The sequence below is a fragment of the Pristiophorus japonicus genome, chromosome 18 (assembly GCF_044704955.1).
Source record: "Pristiophorus japonicus isolate sPriJap1 chromosome 18, sPriJap1.hap1, whole genome shotgun sequence".
In the NCBI taxonomy this organism is placed as follows: Eukaryota; Metazoa; Chordata; class Chondrichthyes; family Pristiophoridae; genus Pristiophorus; species Pristiophorus japonicus.
The window spans coordinates 32222489-32245668 of NC_091994.1; the positions used below are offsets into that span (position 1 = coordinate 32222489).

At 44.9% G+C, this 23180-nt stretch overlaps 1 protein-coding gene across 4 annotated transcripts in view; it reads left to right on the plus strand.

Moving 5' to 3' along the window:
* Nucleotides 1-15997: 15997 nt before the first annotated feature.
* acsbg2 (acyl-CoA synthetase bubblegum family member 2) overlaps nucleotides 15998-23180 on the plus strand; it is a 50150-nt gene continuing 42967 nt past the window's right edge. Inside the window, exons 1-2 of one of the 4 annotated variants that reach the window (XM_070859822.1) lie at nucleotides 15998-16124; nucleotides 20289-20427. In XM_070859822.1, the coding sequence (XP_070715923.1) occupies nucleotides 16109-16124; nucleotides 20289-20427 (155 nt within the window). In that variant the 5' untranslated portion in view covers nucleotides 15998-16108. Of the gene's footprint in view, nucleotides 16125-17352; nucleotides 17399-18480; nucleotides 19198-19598; nucleotides 19653-20288; nucleotides 20428-23180 lie in introns of those variants that run through there. The other 3 variants (XM_070859824.1, XM_070859823.1, XM_070859825.1) reach the window with 3 other exon arrangements.

Consider the following 23180-nt stretch of genomic DNA (forward strand, 5'->3'; position numbering starts at 1 on the left):
CTTGGGTCATTCAGCTTGATTGTCCCATAGCCTCTCAATTCATTACTGACTGGCTCGCTCCCGTGTCCACTTCCATGAAGACTGGAATGCCATCTACCTCGACTTCCATTCTCAACAGGGAACACTCGGTGTACAGGTAAACATGCTATATATCTCGTCGTGGGGCTGAGCTGCCTCTCTGCCTATCGTTTCATAATCCGCGCTGGATTCATGGTCATCTGCAGACTCTTCATCGACACAGTCATATTTCTCTTACACACTCACTGGAGGTGGCCCTTTGAGCTGCAGCCTTTGCATACATAGTTTTTAAAACAGCACTGGTGAGCCCTGTGATTCCCTCCACAATGCCAGCATAGAGCTACTCGATTAGCCCCCCTCGGCGGACTCTGACTTGAGGAACTCGGGGGCCTGTTCTCTCTTCCTTGAGAAGGTTCGCGTTCTACAGTCCAGTCCCTAAAAGGCGCCACTCTGTGCACAGTACTTGCCTGGTTTGATTCCTGAGGGTGAGTCATCTGCCTAGAGCTGCAGGTCGAGGTCATGAATGCCTGGCTCACAGAGATGGCCTTCTGCAGTGTGACTGTGGTATCCGCCGACAGTAGCTTATGAAGAAGGCCCTCATGGCCAATTCCAATGACAAAAATGTCCCGCAGCGCTTCGGTGAGGTGGTCGCTGAAATCACACAGTGCTGCCAGCCTCCTGAGGCAGCGTATTTCGCAATTTCCTGGCCTTCGAGCTGTCGGTGGGTGTAGAACCGGTGTCTGGCTGTGAGGATGCTCTCCTTGGGCTTGAGTTGCTCATGGATCAGTGTTACGAGCTCCTCGTACGTCTTGGTCGGTGGTGCCAGCAAGTCCCTGATGAGGCCATAGGCAGTGGGCCCACAACTGGTTAGCAGGATAGCTCTGCGCTTGCCAGCCAGTGTGGCCGGGTTGACTCCTGCCAGGTGGTTTGCTGTAAAGAAATGGTCGAGCTTCTCCACAAAGGTGTCCCAATCATCACCATCGGCGAACTGCTGCAACGTACCAAGGGTAGCCATTTTCATGTGAAAGTCTGTAATCTCGTCGCCAATTGTTATGTCCTTGGATGCTCTGATAATGACTCCATGAGGCAATGTGTTGTACTTGAACTGTAGTGACCTTAGTCGTTTATTGGTAACTCCAGAGTGAGGATCACACCTGGCCTGCCTTTTATACTAGGCCAGGCAAACCTGTACAGGTAACCTCAAATCTCCCACTGTTGTGCCCTCTGGTGGCACACCTTGTGATAGTACAAACAGTAGCCATGTAGGATACATGACAGACAATTTCTTATAAGATAAGGGGATAAGGGGTTATGGGGAGCGGGTGGGGAAGTGGAGCTGAGTCCATGATCAGATCAGCCATGATCTTATTGAATGGCGGAGCAGGCTCGAGGGGCGTATGGCTGACTCCTGTTCCTATTTCTTATGTTCTTATGATCACCCATCACCCCTGTGCTTTCTGACCTACATTGGCTCCTGGTTAAACAACGCCTCGATTTCAAAATTCTCATCCTTGTTTACAAATCACTCCATGGCCTCGCCCCTTCCTATCTCTGCATTCTTTTTCAGCCTCATAACCTCACATTCTGTCTGCGCTCCTCAAATTCTGCCCTCTTGAACATCCCTCATTATAACTGCCCAACCATTGGTGGCCGTGCCTTCAGCTGTTTGGGCCCCAAGCTCTGAATCTCCCTCCCTAAACCTCTCTACCTCTCTTTCCTCCTTGAAGACGCTCCTTAAAACCTACCTCTTTAACCAGCTTTTGGTCATCTGCCTAAATTTCTTCTTTTGTGCCTCGGTATCAAATGTATCTGTTTTGTCTTATAACACTGCTGTGAAGCACCTTTAGACATTTTATTACGTTAAAGGAGCTATATAAATAAAAATGATTATGATTATTATTATTATCTGTGTATGTAGATCCATCAGGGCCCATCAGGGGGGTTTTGGACATAATTCCCTGGAAAGCCCGGGAAAATCCCCAGAAAGGTCCTTGAAGTCCTGCAGCAATGCAATTGATGGCAGGATAAGAAGTGCCCCGCTTCTCCCCGCACATGATTTCTCCTAAGTTTAGAAATAAGCAGAAACTTGCCAATCTGGTTTCCACTCCAAGTTATAGCCTGGTCTGTTTATGCCAAATTCAAGCAATTTCTGGAACATTATTTCTGGTGCTATCCTTTCAATCTTTTCTGAGTACTAGTTATTGGCAACTATTTTATTTTCACTACAATGTAAAACAGTTGCTGTTACTGTGGAATCTGAATGGGGTTCTGTGCAAATTCCTCTTGTACTCATTTCTTTTGGCTACATGCCACCAAACATGACTTTAGTGAATCTAAGTTGGAATGAAAACTATTTTTGGGAGTGTTAGATTTTCCAAGTAAGAAATCTCTCCTTTGTCATCTGTTAAGCTAGTGTGGTTTGCTGAATTTTCAGTATATTAGAGCAGCTAATTTAACATAAGAGTTTTAGAAGAAACATTTTGAAGAACAACTGCAGGATTGTAAGTTTGGTTGTCCACGTCTTTTTTTTCCATTGATCAGTATGTGCAAAAAAGCATATGGTTCTTACTTTAGACATTTTTTCAAATGGTATTTTCATAATTATTTAGAGGATCCATGGAAAGTATGAGCCCTGAAATTCGATATCGACTGGTTGCCCACTGTAATTCTAGTGGGAGACCACTTGAACCCCAGGAAAATGGCGGAGACCCAGTTGCGTCACGTCATTCCTGTTTCCTGGAGCTTCTTTCGTGCCTTGTGAGGGACGGAAGCTCCATCTACCCAATACAAGTCACATGACAGGGGGCTGCTTCAGCCAGTAGTTCCCACACTGTAGAAGCGGATGGTATGCTGAGTGACTGAAAGTGTATCAGCCTCCACAAGGGTGTATATGCGGCCCCCCCCATGCCAGGAAATTGGCCTGAACCCTTGAAGACCCACCCCCAAAGTTTGGAATTCGGCCTCCCAAGCAGGGGGTTGTGGGGGAAGGGAGGCTGGGCAACCTCTACCCTACAGGCAGGCAGGCACCAGAATTTCAAGCAGGCATGAGCAAGCGGGCATTGGGGATATGACCAAAGTGGCAGAGTCAGCACTGGAGGTCACTGTCAGGCATGATCCTGGCATAACTGCCATTATTGTGACTCAAGGAATTTGAAGACCATAATGTTTGAGTGATTTGAAATATAATCCAGCTTTAAACTTTTGTTGTGTTTGGAAGGGAATAAAGCCTTGTAATACCTGTTACAGTTAGTATTGTACAACGAGGCAGTGGCGTCTGGAAGGAAAGATCTTACATTTAATTAGTACCCTTCATAACCTAAGGACATCTCAAAGCGCTTCACAGTCAATGAAGTACTTTTTGAAGTGTAGTCACTGATGTAATGTAGAGAAACACATCAGCCAATTTACACACAGCAAGGTCCTACAAACAGCAGTGACTGTATAATGTTTGTTGAAGGATAAATGTTAGCCAGGGTACCAGGAGAACTCTCTGCTCTTCTTCGAGTAGTGCCATGGGATCTTTTACATCCACCTGAGAGAACAGAAGGGACTTTGGTTTAACATCTCATCCGAAAGACGACACCTCCAACAGTGCAGCACTCCCTCAGCTGAAGGGAGCTGGGTTAGAAGGGATTTAGGAGAGGCTGAGAAGGATGCCCCGCAGATACTGGTCCTGTCCAACAGGGTATGATGTACTCGCTGCCTCTGAGGATAAGTAGAAAGATTGCTGGGAAGACAGCCACAATGCAGATCAAGAAACCATGGCTCACAAGGCTATCCAAGGGTGGGAAGAGCAGAATAGAAATGTGGTAGTGATAGGGGACTCGATAATTAAGGCGATAGATAGCATCCTCTCCAGCCAAAAACGAGAATCCCGAAGGGTGTGTTGCCTACCCGGTGCCAAGGTAAGGGATATCTCATGGCGGCTGGAGAGTAACTTGGAACGGGAGGAGGTAAATCCAGCTGTCGTGATCCATGCTGGAATAAACGATATCGGTAGGAACAGGGAGGAGATCCTGCTGAAACAGTATCAGGAGTTAGGCTTTAAATTAAAAAGCAGGACCTCGAGGGTAATAATCTCTGGTTTATTGCCCGAGCCATGTGCAAATTGGCATAGAAACAGACAGATCAAGAGAATTAACACGTGGCTAAAGGGTTGGTGTGTGAAAGAGGGGTTCCTTTTCAAGGGACACTGGCACCAGTTCTGGGACAGGAAGGAGCTGTACCGATGGGACGGGCTCCACCTGTACTGGAATGGGACCCGTGTCCTAGCGGAAAGGGTAAATAGGGAAGTGGCAAAAGCTTTAAACTAGTAAGATGGGGGGGAGCGGGATCTACAAGAAACACAACCAGCCTAAATATAAACAAGATTGGAAAAGAGAGCATTGGAAAGAATAAAGTAAGGGAGGACATTGATGTCAAGGGAATAAATAGAGTTATAGAACATGAGTTTAAAAAGATGGTTAAACATAAAGTGAAAGGAAATCCTATTAAAAATTAGTTAAACTGTCTGTACATGAATGCACACAGAGCTGGAGGCAACCATGTGTTGCGAAGTACCAGACATAGTAGGGATTACTGAGAGATGGCTACAAAAGAAATCAGAACTGGAGATTAAAAATTGCAGGGTATAACTTATTTAGAAAAGAGAGAGAGGGGAAAGGGGGAGGTGGAGTAGCTGTACCTATTAGGGATAACATAATGGCAGTAGAAAAAAGAGATGAGGTCATGTATTCGCGCCAACAGTGCCTCTCCGCCATACTTCAGTGCCCCAGCAGGGATTCCATCCGCTCCCGTAGCCTTGTTGTCCTTAAGCTGTCTTATGGCTTTTTCTACCTCGTACAGCATTGGGGTTTTACTGAGGTGGTGGTGGGTAGCATGCTGCGGGATGGAGTCAAGAACACTCGAGTCAAAGGCAAAGTCTCGATTGAGGAGATCTTCAAAGTGCTCCTACCAGCGGGCCCTGACAGTCTCGGTGTCCTTGATGAGTGTTTCCCCATTCTTGGCCAGCAGTGGGGTAGGGCCTTGGGTGTTTGGACCATAGGTGGCCTTGACTGCGATGAAGAATCCTCGCACATCATGGCTGGCAGCCAGCTGCTGTATCTCCTGTGCTTTCTCCATCCACCACCTGTTCTTTAGGTCCTGAGTTTTTTGTTAGACCTCGGCCTTAAGCCGTCTGTAATGCTGCCTTGCTGCTCCCGAGTTGGGTTGGTGTTTAAGGCTCAGAAATGCCCTGCGCTTGTGATCTATTAGCTCTTGGATCTCCTGATCATTCTCATCAAACCAGTCCTGGTGTTTCCTGGTTGAGTGACCGAGTGTCTCTTTGCAGGCACTGGTTATGGAGGCCTGGAGGGCAGACCAAGCACTGTGGGCATTCTGTGTTTCGGGGTCATCAAGGCATGCCAAGTTAGCTGTGTTCTCTTAGGTGCGTCTTTGAGTGCCCCGGCATTGACTTTTTTGAGGCACTGCTTCTGCTGCCCTCACCGCTTTGGGGCTATGTTGACACCAATGATGGATTAGATTACGCGGTGGTCTGTCCAGCAGTCATTAACTCCTATCATGGCATGGGTGATGCGCACATCCTTGCAATCCCTGGCTCGGATGATGACATAGTTGAACAGATGCCAATGCTTGGAGCGAGGGTGTTGCCACGATGCCTTGTATTTGTCCTTCTGGCAGAACAAGGTTGTTAAGTATGGAAGAATTCCACAAGACTGAGTACTGTGAGCTAAAACTGATGTTACCTTAGTCTCTTTAATACAACTCCAGAGTGCCTAAGCAGCATGGCAGACAACCTTTTATACTCCCTTGCACGAGGTGTGCAGGTGACTCTTGGGCCTCCAACAGTTGCGCCCTCTGGTGGCAAGTCTTACACAGTTACAATGTTTACATACATAACATCACTCCCCCCCAAAGTCTTTGATACAAATTATTTACAAGTTTAGATGATACAGGTTCCTATGTTCCCTGGTTGATCATCTGAGTTCAAACTCTGGCGTGGGTGAGTTGGTCAGACCATTGCTGCACTGCGGAGCGGCTGGTCTGACAGGACTGTTGGGAATGGTGGGTTCGTCCTCTTGATTCACAGCGAGGTCGATTCTGGTTGTCGGTGAACCGCAATTTGGTCTGATCCAAATGCTTTCTGCGCGTTTGTCCATTCAGTAGTTTGACTATAAACACTCTATTCCCCTCCTTGGCCAAGACAGTGCCAGTAACCCATTTAGGACCATGACCATAATTCAGGACAAACACAGGGTCGTTAACATCAATGTCACGCAATACAGCCGCGCGATCGTGGTACATGTTTTGCCAGTGACGCCGGGCTTCCACATGATCATTTAGATCTGGGTGGACTAGGGAGAGCCTGGTTTTGAGTGCTCTTCATTAACAATTCTGCAGGGGGAACCCCGGTGAGCGAGTGGGGTCACGTCCGGTAGCTGAGCAGAACCCGAGATAAACGGGTCTGCAAGGAGCCTTCCATCACGCTTTTCAAGCTCTGCATGATAGTTTGGACTGACCGTTCCGCTTGATCGTTGGATGCGGACTTAAACAGGGCAGACCTGACATGCTTGATGCCATTGCGGGTCACAAACTCGTTGAATTCTGAGCTGGTGAAACACGGTCCATTGTCACTGACAAGGATGTCGGGCAAGCCATGGGTGGCGAACATAGCCCGGAGGCTTTCAATGGTGGCAGTGGATGTGCTGGATGACATGATTATGCATTCAATCCATTTAGAGTAAGCGTCCGCTACAACTAAAAACATCTTTCTGAGAAAGGGGCCAGCAAAATCTACGTGGATCCTGGACCACGGTTTGGAGGGCCATGATCACAGACTCAATGGAACCTCCTTTGGTGCATTGCTCAGTTGTGGGCACGTGTTGCACTGATGTATGCATGACTCCAAGTCCGAGTCAATGCCGGGCCACCAAACATGTGACCTGGCTATAGCCTTCATCACGACTATGCCTGGGTGGGTACTGTGTAGGTCACGTATGAACGTTTCCCTGCCTTTTTTTGGCAAAACCACGCGATTACCCCATAAGAGACAATTCGACTGGATGGACATTTCATCTTTGCGTCAGTGAAACGGTTTAATTTCATCTTGCATCTCCCCGAGAACGGCCGACCAGCTCCCATTGAGGACGCAACTTTTTACAAGTGCTAGCATAGGATCCTGGCTGGTCCAGGTCCTGATCTAGCGAGCAGTGACGGGTGACCCCTCACTCTCAAAAGCATCCATGACCAAAAGCAAGTCTGCGGGCTGCACCATTTCCACCCCGGTAGTGGGCAATGGTAGCCGACTGAGGGCATCAGCACAGTTCTTCGTGCTTGGTCTGTGGTGGATAACATAGTCATAGTGGGACAATGTTAGTCCCCATCTTTGGATGCGGGACGAAGCATTAGTGTTTATACCTTTGCTTTCTGAAAACAGCGAAATGCGCAGTTTGTGGTCAGTTTCAAGCTCAAACCGAAGTCCAAATAGGTGTTGGTGCATTTTCTTATCCGCATATACACATGCTAATGTCTCTTTCTCGACCATACTGTCGGCTCTTTCAGCTTTAGACAGACTTCTAGATGCATATGCAACCAGTTGAAGTTTGCCCGATACATTGGTTTGCTGTAACACACAGCCGACTCCGTACGAAGATGCACCACAAGCTAGCACTAATCGTTTACACGGGTCATACAGTACAAGTAACTTATTAGAACAAAGTAGGTTTCTGGCCTTTTCAAAGGCTGTCTCTTGAGATTTACCCCAAACTCAGTCATCACCCTTACGTAGCAACATGTGCAACGGTTCCAGCAAAGTGCTCAACCCGGGTAGAAAGTTACCAAAATAGTTGAGGAGTCCCAGGAACGAACGCAGCTCCGTCACATTCTGTGGTCTGGGTGCATTCTTGATAGCCTCTGTCTTTGAGTCCATGGGTCTGATGCCATCTGCCGCAATCTTTCTCCCGAAAAATTCAACCTCTGGTGCCAGGAAAACACACTTGGGGCATTTCAGCCTGAGTCCCATTCTGTCTAGTTGACTTAGAACCTCTTCCAGATTGTGCAGGTGGTGTCACGACCATTGATCAGGATGTCGTCTTGAAACACGACGGTGCACAGAACCAATTTCAGCAGACTCTCCATGTTCCTCTGGAAGATGGCAGCAGCCAAGCGAATCCCAAAAGAGCACCTGTGGTATTTAAACAGTCCTTTGTGCGTGTTGATGCATTTTAATCTTTTCGAAGATTCAGTCAGCTCCTGTGTCATGTAGGCGGAAGTTAGGTCCAACTTGGTGAATGACTTCCCCCCTGCTAACGTTGCGAACAGGTCATCCACTTTGGATAGCGGGTACTGGTCCTGTAACGAGACTCTGTTGATCGTTACCTTGTAGTCTCCGCAGATTATGACCATGCCATCGCTTTTCAACACCGGAACAATCGGACTGGCCCACTCGTTGAACTCAACTGGCGATATGATTCCCTCTCGTTGAAGTCTGTCCAGTTCGATCCCGACTTTCTCCCTCATCATATATGGAACCGCTCGAGCCTTGTGATGAATGGGTCTTGCATCGGGGACTAGATGGATCTGCACCTTGGCGCCTGTGAAGTTGCCGATGCCTGGTTCAAATAGCGACGGAAACTTGCTCACACTTGGGCGCATGATACATCATCCACTGAAGATAGTGCTTTGATGTCATCCCAGTTCCATCGAATCTTTCCCAGCCAGCTTCTGCCAAATAGCGTTGGTACAATCCATAACCTGGTACAATCCATAGTGATAAATCATGCACAGCTCCATCATACGATACCTTAACTGTTGCACTGCCAATGACTGGTATGCGCTCTTAGGTGTAGGTGCGCAGCTTTGTCTGAATCAGGCTCAGTTTAGACCTTTGTGCCTTGTTGCCCCACAGTTTCTCAAAAGCCTTCTGGCTCATAATTGAATGACTCGCCCCCATGTCCAACTCCATTGATACCGGAATACCATTCAATTTGACTTCCAGCATTATAGGAGGGCTCTTGGTGGTGAAAGTGTGTACCCCATACACTTCTTCCTCAGGTTGAGTTGCCTCTCTTGTTTGTTCTGCGTGATCCGCGCCGGATCGACCATCCTCTGCCAACTCTGCCATGTGGTGAGTCGCAGCACTCTTGCACATTCGCTGGAGGTGCCCCATTGTTTCGCAGCTTTTGCACCCGTAGTGCTTGAATCGACATTGATGGGCTCAATGATTATCCCCGCAGCACCAACATAGTGCTAATGGATTTGCATTCACGCCCGATGGCGGACTCTGAGTCATCCTAGGTCTTGCAGCTGCAGACGTGTAAGCCCTGCCATATACAGTTCTGCTAGCGACGTTATTTTATGCCCAGTACTTGCCGGTGAGCTTCAATGCTGGGAAGATATCTGTCTGGTATTATCGCTCGTGGATATGAACGCCTGGGCTATCGTGATGGCCTTGCTCAGGTCTAGGGATTCGGTGGACAGCAGCTTGCAAAGACTGATCTCGTGGCCGATGCCAAGCACAAAAAAGTCCCGCAGCATTTCCCCCAAAAATCCAGCAAATTCGCAAGTTCCCACAAGGCTTCTCAGGTCGTTGACATAACTTGCCATGTCCTGGCCCTCAGAGCGGTGGTGCGGGTAAAAGCGATACCTGGCCATTGGGACGCTCTCCTTCGGCTTGAGGTGGTTCTGAACCAGCGTACACAACTCTGTATATGTCTTTTCCGCTGGTTTCTCCGGTGCTAGCAGATTCTTGATGAGGCCGTATATTGTGGACCCACACATGGTGAGGAGAATCGCCCTGTGCTTGATCACTTTATCGTCCCCATCCAGCTCGTTGGCCACGAAGTACTGGTCAAGATGCTCATCGAAGGCTTCCCAATCATCACCCTCTACAAATCTCTCTAAAATACCAATGGCAGCCATGACCGCGTGAAAGTTCGTAATCTGTTATTCGGCACCAATTGTTAAGTATGGAAGAACTCCACAAGACTGAGTACTGTGAGCTAAAACTGATGTGACCTTCGTCTCTTTAATACAACCCAGGGTGGCTAAGCAGCATGGCAGACAAACTTTTATACTCCCTTGCACGAGGTATGCAGGTGACCCTTGGCCCTCCAACAGTTGCGCCCTCTGGTGGCAAGTCTTACACAGTTACAATGTTTACATACATAACAACGGTGTTGGTGATGACAAGTTTATGTTCTAGGCATTTTGTCATGAGTAGGGTACTGTTGGAGTTAGCTGTGTCCTTGCTGACCCTGGCTTTGAAGTCATCAAGGAGGATCAGGATAATACCACAGATAACAATAGAGAGATGGCAGAAATATTAAATAATTATTTTGCTTCAGTGTTTACCAGGGAGATAGAACAGGATGATGAAATTAGCAATGAGATAAGTACATTTAAAATAAAAAGGGGGATATATTAAATAAACTAATCAAACTCAAAGAGGATAAAACCTCTGGTCTGGATGGATTGCATCCACGCATTCTAAAATAATCTAGGGAAGAGATAGCAGAGGCATTACTACACATATTTAATAATTCATTAGAAAAAGGTGTAATGCCAGAGGGCTGGTGGATAGCTAACATAATACCTATATTTAAGAAGGGGGATAGAACATGTCCAGGGAATTATAGACCAGTCATCTTAACATTGGTGACAGGAAAAATAATGGAATGCCTACTAAAGGAGAAAATAGAAGAACATTTAGAAACAAAAAATATAATAATGAATAGTCAGCGTGGATTTCAAAATGGAAAATCTTGCTTGACCAACCTCAATGAATTTTTTGAAGAGGTAACAGAGAGAGTAGACAATGGTAATGCAGTAGATATAATTTATCTAGATTTTCAAAAGGCCTTCTTCGATAAGGTATCCCATAATTGACTGATGAACAAGGTCAGAGAATGCGGAGTCAGGGGACAAGTAGTAGAATGGATAGCTCGCTGGTTTCAAGACAGAAAGCAAAGAGTAGGGGTAAAATGTAGCTATTGACTGTGGCAGATGGTGGGTAGTGGTGTTCCACAAGGATCAGTGCAGGGACCACTGTTGTTCACAATTTATATTAACAATTTAGACTTTGGAATCAAAAACACAATTTCAAAATTTGCGGAAATTTTGCGCGGGGGTGGTGGGGGGTGGGGGGAATAGTCAATACTGAGGAGGACTGCAACAAATTACAGGAGGACATTAATAAACTTGCAGAATGGGCATATAATTGGCAAATGAAGTTCAACGCAGATAAATGTGAGATATAACATTTTGGTAGGAAGAATACAGAGGGCACTTATTACTTGGAGGATGAGAGTCTAAGTGGGGTAGAGGAACAAAGGGATCTCAATCACAGGATACACAAATCACTAAAAGCTGCGACACAGGTTAGCAAGGCCATTAAAAAAGCAAACCAAGCACTAGGGTTCCTTTCTAGAGGTATCGAATTGAAAAGTACGGAGGTTATGCTAAACCTGCATCGAACCTTGGTTAAACCACACTTGGAGTGCAGCGTACAGTTCTGGTTGCCATATTGTAAAAAGGATATAGAGGCACTGGAGAGGGTGCAGAGAAGATTTACAAGGACAGTACCAGAAATGCGAGGGTATACGTATCAGGAAAGGATGGATAGGCTGGGTCTCTTTTCTCTTGATAAAAGAAGGCTGAGGGGTTATCTAATAGAAATCTTTAAAATTATGAAAGGTTTTGATAAGAACATAAGAACATATGAAATAGGAGCAGGCATAAGCCGTTTAGCTTCTTCGAACCTGCTCCGCCATTCAATAAGATCACGGCTGATCTGATCTTGGCCTCACCTCCACTTTCCTGCCCGTTCCCCATTAGCCTTGACAACCCTATCATTCAAAAATCTGTCTATCTCTACCTTAAATATATGCAATGACCCAGCCTCAACAGTTCTCTGGGCTAGAGAATTCCAAAGATTCACGACCCTTTGAGAGAAGAAATTCCTCCGTTTTAAATGTGGGACCCCTTATTCTGAAACAATGCCTCCTAATTCTAGATTCCCCCATGAGGGAATCCTCTCTGCATCTACCCTGTCCAGATAGAGTGGATAGAGAGAGAATGTTTCCACTTGTGGGGAAGAGCATAACTAGAGGCCATTGATATAAGATAGTCACCAAGAAATCCAATAGGGAATTGAGAAGGAAATATTTTACCCAAAGAATGGTGAGAATGTGGAACTCGCAACCACAGGGAGTGGTTGAAGCGAATAGCATAGATGCATTTAAGGGGAAGCTAGACAAGCATATGAGGGAGAAGGAAATAGAGGGTTATGCTGATAGAGTTAGATGAGGAAAGATGGGAGGAGGCTCGAGTGGAGCATAAACGCTGGCATGGACTGGTTGGGCCTAATTTTGGTGCTAGTGATCATAATTCAGTTAGATTTAGGGTAGTTCTGGAAAAGGACCAGGAATAAAAGTTCTCTATTGAGGGAAAGCCAATTTTACTAAGCTGAGATGTGATTTAGCCAAAGTGGACTGGAAACAGCTATTTGAAGGTAAATCAGTGTCAGAGCAGTGGGAGGCATTCAAGGAGGAGATACTGAGGGTTCAGAGCAAGTATGTTCCCTTAAAGAAAAAGGGTGTGACTAACAAATCTAGAGACCCCTGGATATCAAGGGGCATACAGGATAGGATAAAGAAAAAAAGGGAACCTTATGACAGATATCGAGGGCTCAATACTGTAGAAACCCTAGAGGAGTATAGAAAGTGCAGGGGGGCAATTAAAAAGAAAATTAGTAAAGCAAAGAGAGTGCATGAAAAACATTTGACAAGTAAAATCAAGGCAAACCCAAAGATGTTTTATAAATAAATTAAGAACAAGAGGATAACTAAAGAAAGAGTAGGGCCGATTAGAGACCATAAAGGTATGTGGAGGCAAAAAATGGTTCTTAATGAATACTTAGCATCTGTTTTCACAAAAGAGAGGGCTGATGCAGACATTGCAATCAGGGAGGAAGCATATGAAATATTAGATGAAATAAACAGTGAGAGAGGAAGTATTAAGGGGTTTAGTAGCTTTGAAAGTGGATAAATCCCTAGGCCCAGATGAACTGTATCCCAGGCTGTTAAGAGAAGCAAAAGAAGAAATAGCAGAGGCTCCGACCATCATTTTCCAATCCTCTCTGGCTACAGGTGTGGCCAGAGGACTGGAGGACTGCTAACGTTGTACCGTTGTTTAAAAAGGGAGAAACGAATAGATCAAATAATTACAGGCCAGTCAGCCTAACCTCGGTGATGGGAAATTTATTGGAAAGAATTCTGAGGGACAGTATAAATCTTCATTTAGAAAGCCACGGATTAATCAAAGACAGTCACATGGATGTGTCAAGGGAAGGTCGTGTCTGACTAATTTGATTGAATTTTTTGAGGAGGTAACAAGGAGGGTTGTTGATGAGGGTAGTCCGTTTGATGTAATGTATATGGATTTTAGCAAGGCTTTTGATAAAGTCCCACATGGCAGACTGGTCACAAAAGTAAAAGGCAAAGTGGCAAGTTGAATCCAAAATTGGCTCAGAGGCAGAAATCAAAGGGTAGTGGTTGATGGGTGTTTTTGCGACTGGAAGGCTGTTTCCAGTGGGGTTCCGCAGGGTTCAGTACTAGGTCCCTTGCTTCTTGTGGTATACATCAATGATTTAGACCTGAATGTAGGCGGTATGATTAAGAAGTTTGCAGCTGATACAAAAATTGGCTGTGTGGTTGATAATGAAGAAGAAAGCTGTAGACTGCAGGAAGATACCAATAAACTGGTCAGGTGGGCAGAACAGTGGCAAATGGAATTCAATCCAGAGAAGCATGAGGTAATGCATTTGGGGAGGGCTAACAAGGCAAGGAAATCATCATCATAGGCAGTCCCTCGGAATCGAGGAAGATTTGCTTCCACTCCTGAAGTGAGCTCTTTGGTGGCTGAACAGTCCAATGCGCGAGCCACAGACTCTGTCACAGGTGGGACAGATAGTCATTGAAGGAAGGGGTGGGTGGGACTGGTTTGCCGCACACTCTTTCCGCTGTCTGCGCTTGATTTCTGCATGCTCTCGGCGTTGAGACTCGAGGTGCTCAGCGCCCTCTCGGATGCTCTACCTCCGCTTAGGGCGGTCTTGGGCCAGGGACTCCCAGGTGTCAGTGGGGATGTTGCACTTTATCAGGGAGGCTTTGAGGGTGTCTTTGTAGCGTTTCCGCTGCCCACCTTTGGCTCGTTTGCAATGAAGGAGCTCCGAGTAGAGCACTTGCTTTGGGAGTCTCGTGTCTGGCATGCGGACTATGTGGCCTGCCCAGCGGAGCTGATCGAGTGTGGCCAGTGCTTCAATGCTGGGGATGTTAGCCTAAGTGAGGACATTGATATTGGTGCGTCTGTCCTCCCAGGGGATTTGTAGGATCTTGCGGAGAAATTGTTGGTGATATTTCTACAGCAACTTGAGGTGTCTACTGTACATAGTCCATGTCTCTGAGCCATACAGGAGGGCAGGTATTACTACAGCCCTGTAGACCATGAGCTTGGTGGCAGTTTGGAGGGCCTGGTCTTCAAACACTCTTTTCCTCAGGCGACCAAAGGCTGCACTGGCGCACTGGAGGCGGTGTTGGAAATACACATTAAATGGTAGGACATTGAAAAGTGTAGAGGAACAAAGGGACCTGGGAGTGCATGTCCACAGATCCCTGAAGGTAGCAGGCCAGGTAGATAAGGTGGTTAAGAAGGCATACGGAATACTTGCCTTTATTAGCCGAGGCATAGAATACAAGAGCAGGGAGGTTATGCTTGAACTGTATAAAACAATAGTTAGGCCACAACTGGAGTACTGTGTGCAGTTCTGGTCACCGCATTACAGGAAAGATGTGATTGCACTAGAGAGGGTACAGAGGAGATTTACGAGATTGTTGCCTGGACTGGAAAATTTTAGCTATGGGGAAAGATTAGATAGGCTGGTGTTTGTTTTTTTAGGCTGAGGGGAGACCTTATTGAGGCGTATAAAATTATGAGGGGCCTAGATAGAGTGGATAGGAAAGACCTATTTCCCTTAGCAGAGGGATCAACAACCAGGGGCCATAGATTTAAAGTAATTGGTTGGAGGTTTAGAGGGGATTTGAGGGGAATTTTTTTCACCCAGAGGATGGTGGGGGTCTGAAAGGGTTGTAGAGGCAGAACCCCTCACCACATTTTAAAAAGTACTTGAATGTGCACTTCAAGTACTGTAAACTGCAAGGCTATGGACCAAGAGCTGGAAAGTGGGATTAGGCTGGATAGCTCTTTTTCGGCCGGCATGGACACGATGAGCCGAGTGACCTCCTTCAGTGCTGTAAATTTTATGATTCTATGATTCTATGAATGGCCTGTTTTTGTGTCGCATATCCTATGTAATGAATTGTCAGCCCAGATTACATGCTCAAGCTCCTGGCGAGGCACTGAAACCACAGCCTTCTGAGGTGAAAGTGCAACAACTGAGTAAAGTCTGGCTGCTTCACTCTGGCATGTGAATTCTACTGTATTACAAAAAAATATAACTATTGATATTTTTGTCAGTACACTTGTTTAGTGTCGATAATTTGTGAAGATGTGACCCACTGTATTAGAAATCCTGCATTTGTCTTATTCATATGTAGCATTTGAGTTGTGCATTTTTGCAATGAACTGCAATAACCTTGGGGAAATCAATAACGAAAGCAACAGAAGAGCTTTTTACGCAACTGTTGGGACGTGTGTATATGCGTGTGGGGTGAGTCTGACTTGCAGCACGGAAGAAAGCATCTAATAAGAAACAGGACGTTGTATTCCAGTGAGATTTGAGAAAATCAGCAGTGACTACCATTCACCAATGAACTACTACCATGTAATCTGAGGATCTTGCCATATATGGGCTGTGGTTACATGGGGTGATGGGGTACCTGTAGACAGTTGTATCCAATCAGAGAGCAGGAAGTGTTGCATCACTGAATGCTGATTACTCTGGAGGGAGCTGATTGAACAATGCAGGCAGAGATTATACTTCTATAAGGAAGGACCCCAGTTGTTGTCATGGACTAGATTGCAGTTATATTACAGAAACTGTAGGCTTTGGTGTCAAATTTTTAAACCCTGCCATACTATGCCAAGGATAGAATGTAAGGAATATGTTGATTTTGTTTTAAAAGAGCTAAAATTCTGCAATAATTGAATCTATTAAAGTAATGCAACACAGAAATGGGCTTTTATAAGAGCCCAAAAGAATACTGCATGCAGCTGCTTAAATATTGATTGTTTCATGTCTGTTCAGAAATGCTGCTGTTGCTCACGGAGCAGGTTTTTGTAAAACTTTAAACTTGAATGGGAAATATAGAAAAGGGATTGAAGTCTTGTAATTCAGTCATCTTTGAATGAAATGGCACCAAATTGTGGGATTTCTCTAGTGGTCTAAGGCCTAATGTCTGCAGTGCCTTTAATATCCTATCGACTGAAGATTGTGCAGTTTTGAAATTGAGAATTATTTTAATGTCAATTGTACAATGACAAATATAGATTAACTGGAAAATGTTATTAGTGCTGTATTCTGTGGTTATTAAAATGTCCTCAGTTGATAGCTTTTTATTATATATTGTATTTTTAATTTAATATCTGTTCACAGCCAAATATGATGAGACTTTCAAAGGTTATCAAAGTAATGCCTTGGAATTGATGTAATACACTGCTAAATGTTGAGATGGGTGCCAACTCCAAATGCTTGTTGTAGTCGAGACTGTCATTGCTGTTATAAACAGAAAATTGTGCCATTCAAGAATTGAAATTCTACTAATAGTTAGATCAAAACTGCTGTATAATTTTGAAAATGGCAGATCATGTTCTACTTTAATGTTAATAAAACTTGGAAGTCAATCTGAATAATTGCATGTTTTGCTATACTATTTAAAATTAAACTGCAGTAAGTAAATGTTTGCTTTGCAAATTGCTATGTTTTACCAATTGTATCCATGCCTGCAAGTCTACAATTTGATAACCTATTATAACCAGCCTTTCCCTTCAAACACTGAGTGTTCAACAATGCTAATTTTGTAACACTATCCCAATCTTCTTGCCAGGCAGAATCAACATTCTTAGTGACGGTCCTTTTCTGAGTGATCAGTCAGGATCCTGCATATGGTTTTTGCTGACTGACAAAGACATTCAGCCAGGTTCATCTGGCAGTGCGAGAAACAGAATTGTTAGCTCTGCTGAGATTCCTCTGGGTAGTACTAGGTACAAGTGAGGTATTGTTGGAGCTGTTTGAGGAACTGATTAAGAGGAAAGGAATAGAATAACCAGGAATAGATTGTTGCACAGGGCTAGGGAGCTTCCTGTTATCTGGCACTTGGAAGCATTAAAGTCTAGGGCTTGGGACTTCCATTCAAGGCTCGCAGCTCAGGTTTGAAATGATATGATTTTTAAAAATTGTAATTGTGCAACAGTACAGGATGGGGTTTGTGATTCCAGGATACAGAGCCACACAATTCAAAAATACCATGTTTTGTATTTTCTCTTTCCATCCCTATCTTTTCCACTCTCCCAGGCAATTTGTCTAGAGGGTGAAGTTGGAAAATTGCTTTACAGTCATTGCTAGTTCTTCTTTACCTAGCTGCTAAATAGTGCACGAGAGTGAACCGGGGTGATGAGCCGTTTCAATTTTCACCAATTTTCCTGTGGGAAAGCTTTTAACTTTTACTGGTGGTAGATCAGGAATTTGGTGGGGGGGCGAGAAAGAGGGAGGAGGAGGAGGTTACGTCTCTGCACTGCCTTGCAAAGTGTTTTGCTATCTTTATAGAAATTCATATTGGCTCGCTCTTTTTTACTTTTATAATGCTGTATGGAGCTTATGATGGCGCTTTGAGCATCACCATATATCAAACAAGTGCAGTAAGACAGCCTGTATAAACAAAGTGGAAATCTTTCAGTTTATGTTTTTAACCAAGAATATATTCAATAATGTGCCGGTCATATTATTGAAGCTGCTACAAGGTCAACATTTGACACTTGATTTATTTACTGAAATGTTTCTGATCTGGGTTTGTTCTCTAATATAACTATTCCAGCTCCTTCATTACTGGCAATTCTTGTAGAATCACAAAAATTACTGCATTGAAGGAGGTCATTCATCCCATTGTTCTTGTATCAGTGCGAGCTTTTCAACTGGAGCTAACTACTCCAATCCCATTTCACTGCTCATTCCTCATCCTTTTTATATTCACTTTTTAAATACTGATTCAATTCCCTTTTAAATGTTAGTCTCTGCCTCAATAGGTGCTGGTGATAAAGCATTCCATGTTCTTATAACCCTCTGTTTTTAGTGATAATACTCCGTTTATGCTGCCTTGTTACCGATTTGTCAACCAGTGAAAACAATCTTTCATTGTTTATGCTCTCAAAACCTTTTGACTGCCTGTTAGATCTTCCCATAACCGCTCGGAGGGAAAATATAAGTTAACCTGCAGATGCCGACAGACCAGCTGGTTTATTTGAATCATCCGCTTTTTCTCTCTTTCTACAAATGGACCAAATTGGCTGATTTAATTTCAGTTTGATTTATAATTACATGGGATCAAATAACCAAATTGGCTGCTGTAAGGAAAAAATAAGGAATTTCTGCCTAGTTTTAGCTTGGTAGAGATCCCTTTAACTCGGTCACAAGTATGGGGGTGGTGCGGCAGGATTTATTGTTCATAATTGTTTTTTAGGGTGGTGGGCGCAAAGTTGGGTGAGGGTGAATCACCACCCGTGTATTTTCCAGCATAACCTGGGCTGCCAGATGTCATGAGTGGGTGTATTTAAATGAAGCAGCAGTGATGGTATAGTATGAAGGCACATTTTCCATCATGACTGCTTCCGTAACGCTGGTCGTTTGGAATGGCTGTTAATTTTACATCAGTAGATACAGGGACTTTTCACGCACACTTCCTACAGCTCCCTTACTGGCTGTGTCTGGCATCCTTCAGTCAAGCAGCTTGAAGTCGCTGTTGGATTCCTGCTGCAGCAGCTATTTCCTTGGCACGTTTCCTGGTGGAAATCCGGCTGGGAGACTGCAGGAATTATCCTAATTAACCCGACCCCGGAAAATGCATGGAGCTTGTGACCGAGGATGACCGACAGACAGCCTCGCCCTCCTGCTACATTACCGAAGGCAGCGGTGGAGTCAGAACTGTGCCTGTAGCCTTGTGTGATACAAATATTGCAAGTATTTTGCCGGTTGTCTCCAACGATTGATGGAGTTACCCAGCCACATTCAGTCAAACAAATGATGTGTTAATTTTGTTCAGTCGTGTGTGTGGCTGGCAGTTTAAAAATAGCTAGCTAAAATAATTTGCATGACTGATCTGGGAGGTTCCAGGGGCTATTGGGGGAAATGCAAGTGGGTGCTTATTAATCATTTATAGATGGACTGCATCAATAGTGTTTTTTTTTCTCATTGCACAGAAGGCGTTTGTGATTCACCCAGTTGCTATTTTGAGAACCCCAATTTAAAATGTCCCTGTACCGAGGAGCCCTTGTGATTGCACTCCACACATGAGTGCATTGACATTCATGCTCTGAGCATGCCCCAAACTGCCTCGCAAAGTGGGCTGGCCCTGAAAGGGCGGAAGATCAAGAGTTGGAGGCGCGGAGTGAGTGCAGGGTTCAGAGGGTTGGTGAGTGTTTAATGGGGAGAGGAGGGTTTGTGGAGGGAGGGGGAGAGGAGGGTTTGTGGAGGGAGGGAGAGAGAGAGAGATGGAGGAAGGGTTGGGGAGGAGAGAATTGGAGAGAGGAGGGTTTGGGGGAGTGGGGAGAGAGAGCGGTTGGGGGGAGAGGAGAGTTTGGGAAGGGGGGAGCGAATTGGGGGGGGAGGAAGGTTGGGGGGAGAGGAGAGTTTGGGAAGGGGGGAGCGAATTGGGGGGGGAGGAAGGTTGGGGGGAGAGGAGAGTTTGGGAAGGGGGGAGCGAATGGGGGGTTAGAGAATGGGGGGAGTACAGCCAGAGGACGCGGTGTGACCAGGGGCTGGGCGAGGGTGCTGAGTGTGCAGTGAAGGAGGATTTTGCACCGGGAGACAGATGAGGTTGTGTGTCTGGGACTGGGTGGGTGGCTGGGGGTGATGAACAGGCGAGGTGTGGGTCACAATTTGTACTGCCGAGTTCCAGTAATAACCACTCCCGTAGTTTTGTTCTCGCTGGAACATTTGAAATCACTTCCTGAATCCGCTCTCTTCAAACTACTTCCTGCTATTGACCTAGCAGCTCGTTTGCTGACTGCTTGCGAGTTAACATTTGGCACTTTACCCCCTCTCGCAGCAGTAGCAGTCTTGTGCGAATTCAACATGTCGTTGGACAATACTGAGCCAGCAGTCGGAGTCACAGATTATCAGCAGTCACACAGCCCGCTTCTCGCTGACCTGCCCCTCTGCGATAAACCCGATGAATTCTCAATAAGGTATGGATCAGCAATTTCATATAACCGTTGCAATGCTTCACAATCCCGCCAAATAATGTTCAAATACACCCTGAATAGAATTGGCCTGCAATTAATTGCAGATTCGGCCTTCATACTCTTGTTGTAATGTTGCAAATCCGCTAACCGCCCTTCTGTGAATATCCTACTGCTCTATTTTCAGCTATCCATTTACCTCCAAGAGTTAGATATAAGACTCCAAGAGTATGCATGTTATTTTAGTATGCATTATATTGTATTAAGGAATATGTGCTGGGACTAAATCCTGGCAGAAGTGGGGCCCACAAAACATCAGTAGGATTACTAAGCTTATTCCAAGCTCCGTGACCATCAGAAAATGCCAGAATAGCTATTGGCAAATTGGTCATCTTTCTATATTCTTTCTTTGTACTTCAGCTGGAACAACCCCCTAACGAAGCAGCAAGGTGCTGATCCAAAATTACTGCACCCTCCACAGGGCAAAACACCCCAGTTGTGGGTGCCCCAAAATGTGTAAATTCACTAAACCCCCATCCCCTGGATTTCTGACCAGTTAAGCGTGGGTTCAGTTGCCAGGCAGCTGTTCAGAGGTGTAGCAGGGCAGAAGGCACAGTGGCCCAACTGGAACTTGGGGGCTCTGATTTTTAACTCCTTGTGAATTGTGACTACATTAAAAGAACCACCACTGAGCTAAAAGTAGACAAAATATGTAATTTTGACCACATCACTTCCTCCCCCACCCCCAACCTTTTTGAATGAAATACTTGTGTTGCTGGTGATGGTCAAATCTGCATTTATTCCTGGTGTGATGGGGTGTCGGCATTCCCATTTTGGGAGACCACATGATGTTGAATAACGTTATTTGTATTCTTGCAAGAGCTTTGGTCCATCACAAAGGTTGCTCATTTTTTTTGAGTTTACTGTAGCCACGCAAGGGGATTGTTGAGAATGTACAGTAAATGCGGTCCTGTATAAGTGGCTGTAGCCTTTGCAATGCCTAAACAACGCTTAAACATTCTTTTTCAATAAAGAATCTCTTATGCTGGTAGCTTATAACATGGGTAAATGACTAGGTGCTCCTATCCAAGATAATTTATTTGGCTAAATACTGCACCAATGACTCTGAAGTGTTGCTGTGAAAGCTCATAGGACAAGCTATTACAGGCATATTTTCATTTTTCATGAACATTTTCTACTTCAAAGGATCAGATCACTTGGTTGGGCTTCATCTTCAGGTTAAGTCAATTAATGTTGCGGCTATAGAACTGTAATTGGGAATGAACCTGCAAAAATAGCCAGCCAACCTGAAAAATGCCCATACATGTTTTAGTCAGGGGGTAGAACAAACAACCATTGCAATCCATCTTTGTCTGATCACATCTCTGTTCCTCTCACTCTCTTATCGGTGTTACATTTTTTAACCTTAACTGCCAAACCGGTCCTGCTCAACTGGGTTAATATGTTGATGTGCTTGATGTGTTTCTCCCATGTTTAATTGAAAATGGTGCTATTGTCAGTGTGTGCCTGAGTGTAATGAGTCACTGCTCGCCAAAATGGAACCTACCAATCGCTGAAGCACGACTGATGCATTCTTGATTCTCAAAGGCCTGATTTGTAATCTTGTATAATGCTGATGGTCTAGAAACTGCTGAATGTTTCCCTAAGATTAGTGATCTTTGCCAAAAATCTTCTGTTCGATCTAGAGTAGTCAGATACTTGCTACTGTCTAGCTTCTCAAGCGTCTCTTCCATGCAAAACTATCAGCATCTGCCTGCTCATTTAGCTTTTGGTAATTTTACATAGAACCATGTGATACTGTCCTCCTTGTGGATCAACAGCATCTGCAGTGCCCACAGACAGTGTTACAGCTGTGTTACTCCAAGTTCCAGCATCTCCTGTACTTCGTAAGCTATGTGTTCTCTCTCATTTTGTGATGTGGGATATTATTGGTAGACTGGATTTGAATTCCCCATTCATAGTAACAAGAGTAGGCCATTGAGCTCCCCGAGCCTGTTTCGTCATTCCGGTGGTAGGAAAAATAATGGAATCCCTATTAAACGAGAAAATAGAAGAGCATCTAGAAACCTAAAATGTAATGAATAGTCAGCATGGATTTCAAAATGGAAAGTCTTGCTTGACCAACCTCATTGACTTTTTTGAAGGAACAGAGAGAGTAGACAATGGTAATGCAGTAGATGTAATTTATTTAGATTTTCAAAAGGCCTTCGATTAGGTACCCCACAATAGACTGAACAAGGTCGGAGAATGCAGTCAGGGGACAAGTAGCAGAATGGATTGCTCGCTGGCTTCAAGACAAAGCAGAGGGTAGGGGTAAAAGGTAGCTATTCACAGTGGCAGAAGGTGGGTCGTGTTCCACAAGGATCAGTGCTGGGACCACTTGTTCATAATTTATATTAACGATTTAGACTTTGGAATCAAAAATACAATTTCTAAATTTGCGGATGACACCAAATTGTGGGTGTGAGGGGGGATAGTCAATACTGAGGAGGACTGCAACAAATTACAGGAGGACATTAATAAACTTGCAGAATGGGCATCTAATTGGCAGATGAAGTTTAACACCGATAAATGTGAGGTATTACATTTTGGTGGAGTACAAATCACTAAAAGCTGTGACACCGGTTAGCAAGGCCATTTTTTTTTTTTAAAAAGCACTAAACCAAGCACTAGGGTTTCTTTCTAGCGGTATAGTGACTGAAATTACCCCCTCCCCCCCCCCCCCCCCCCCCGCCCCG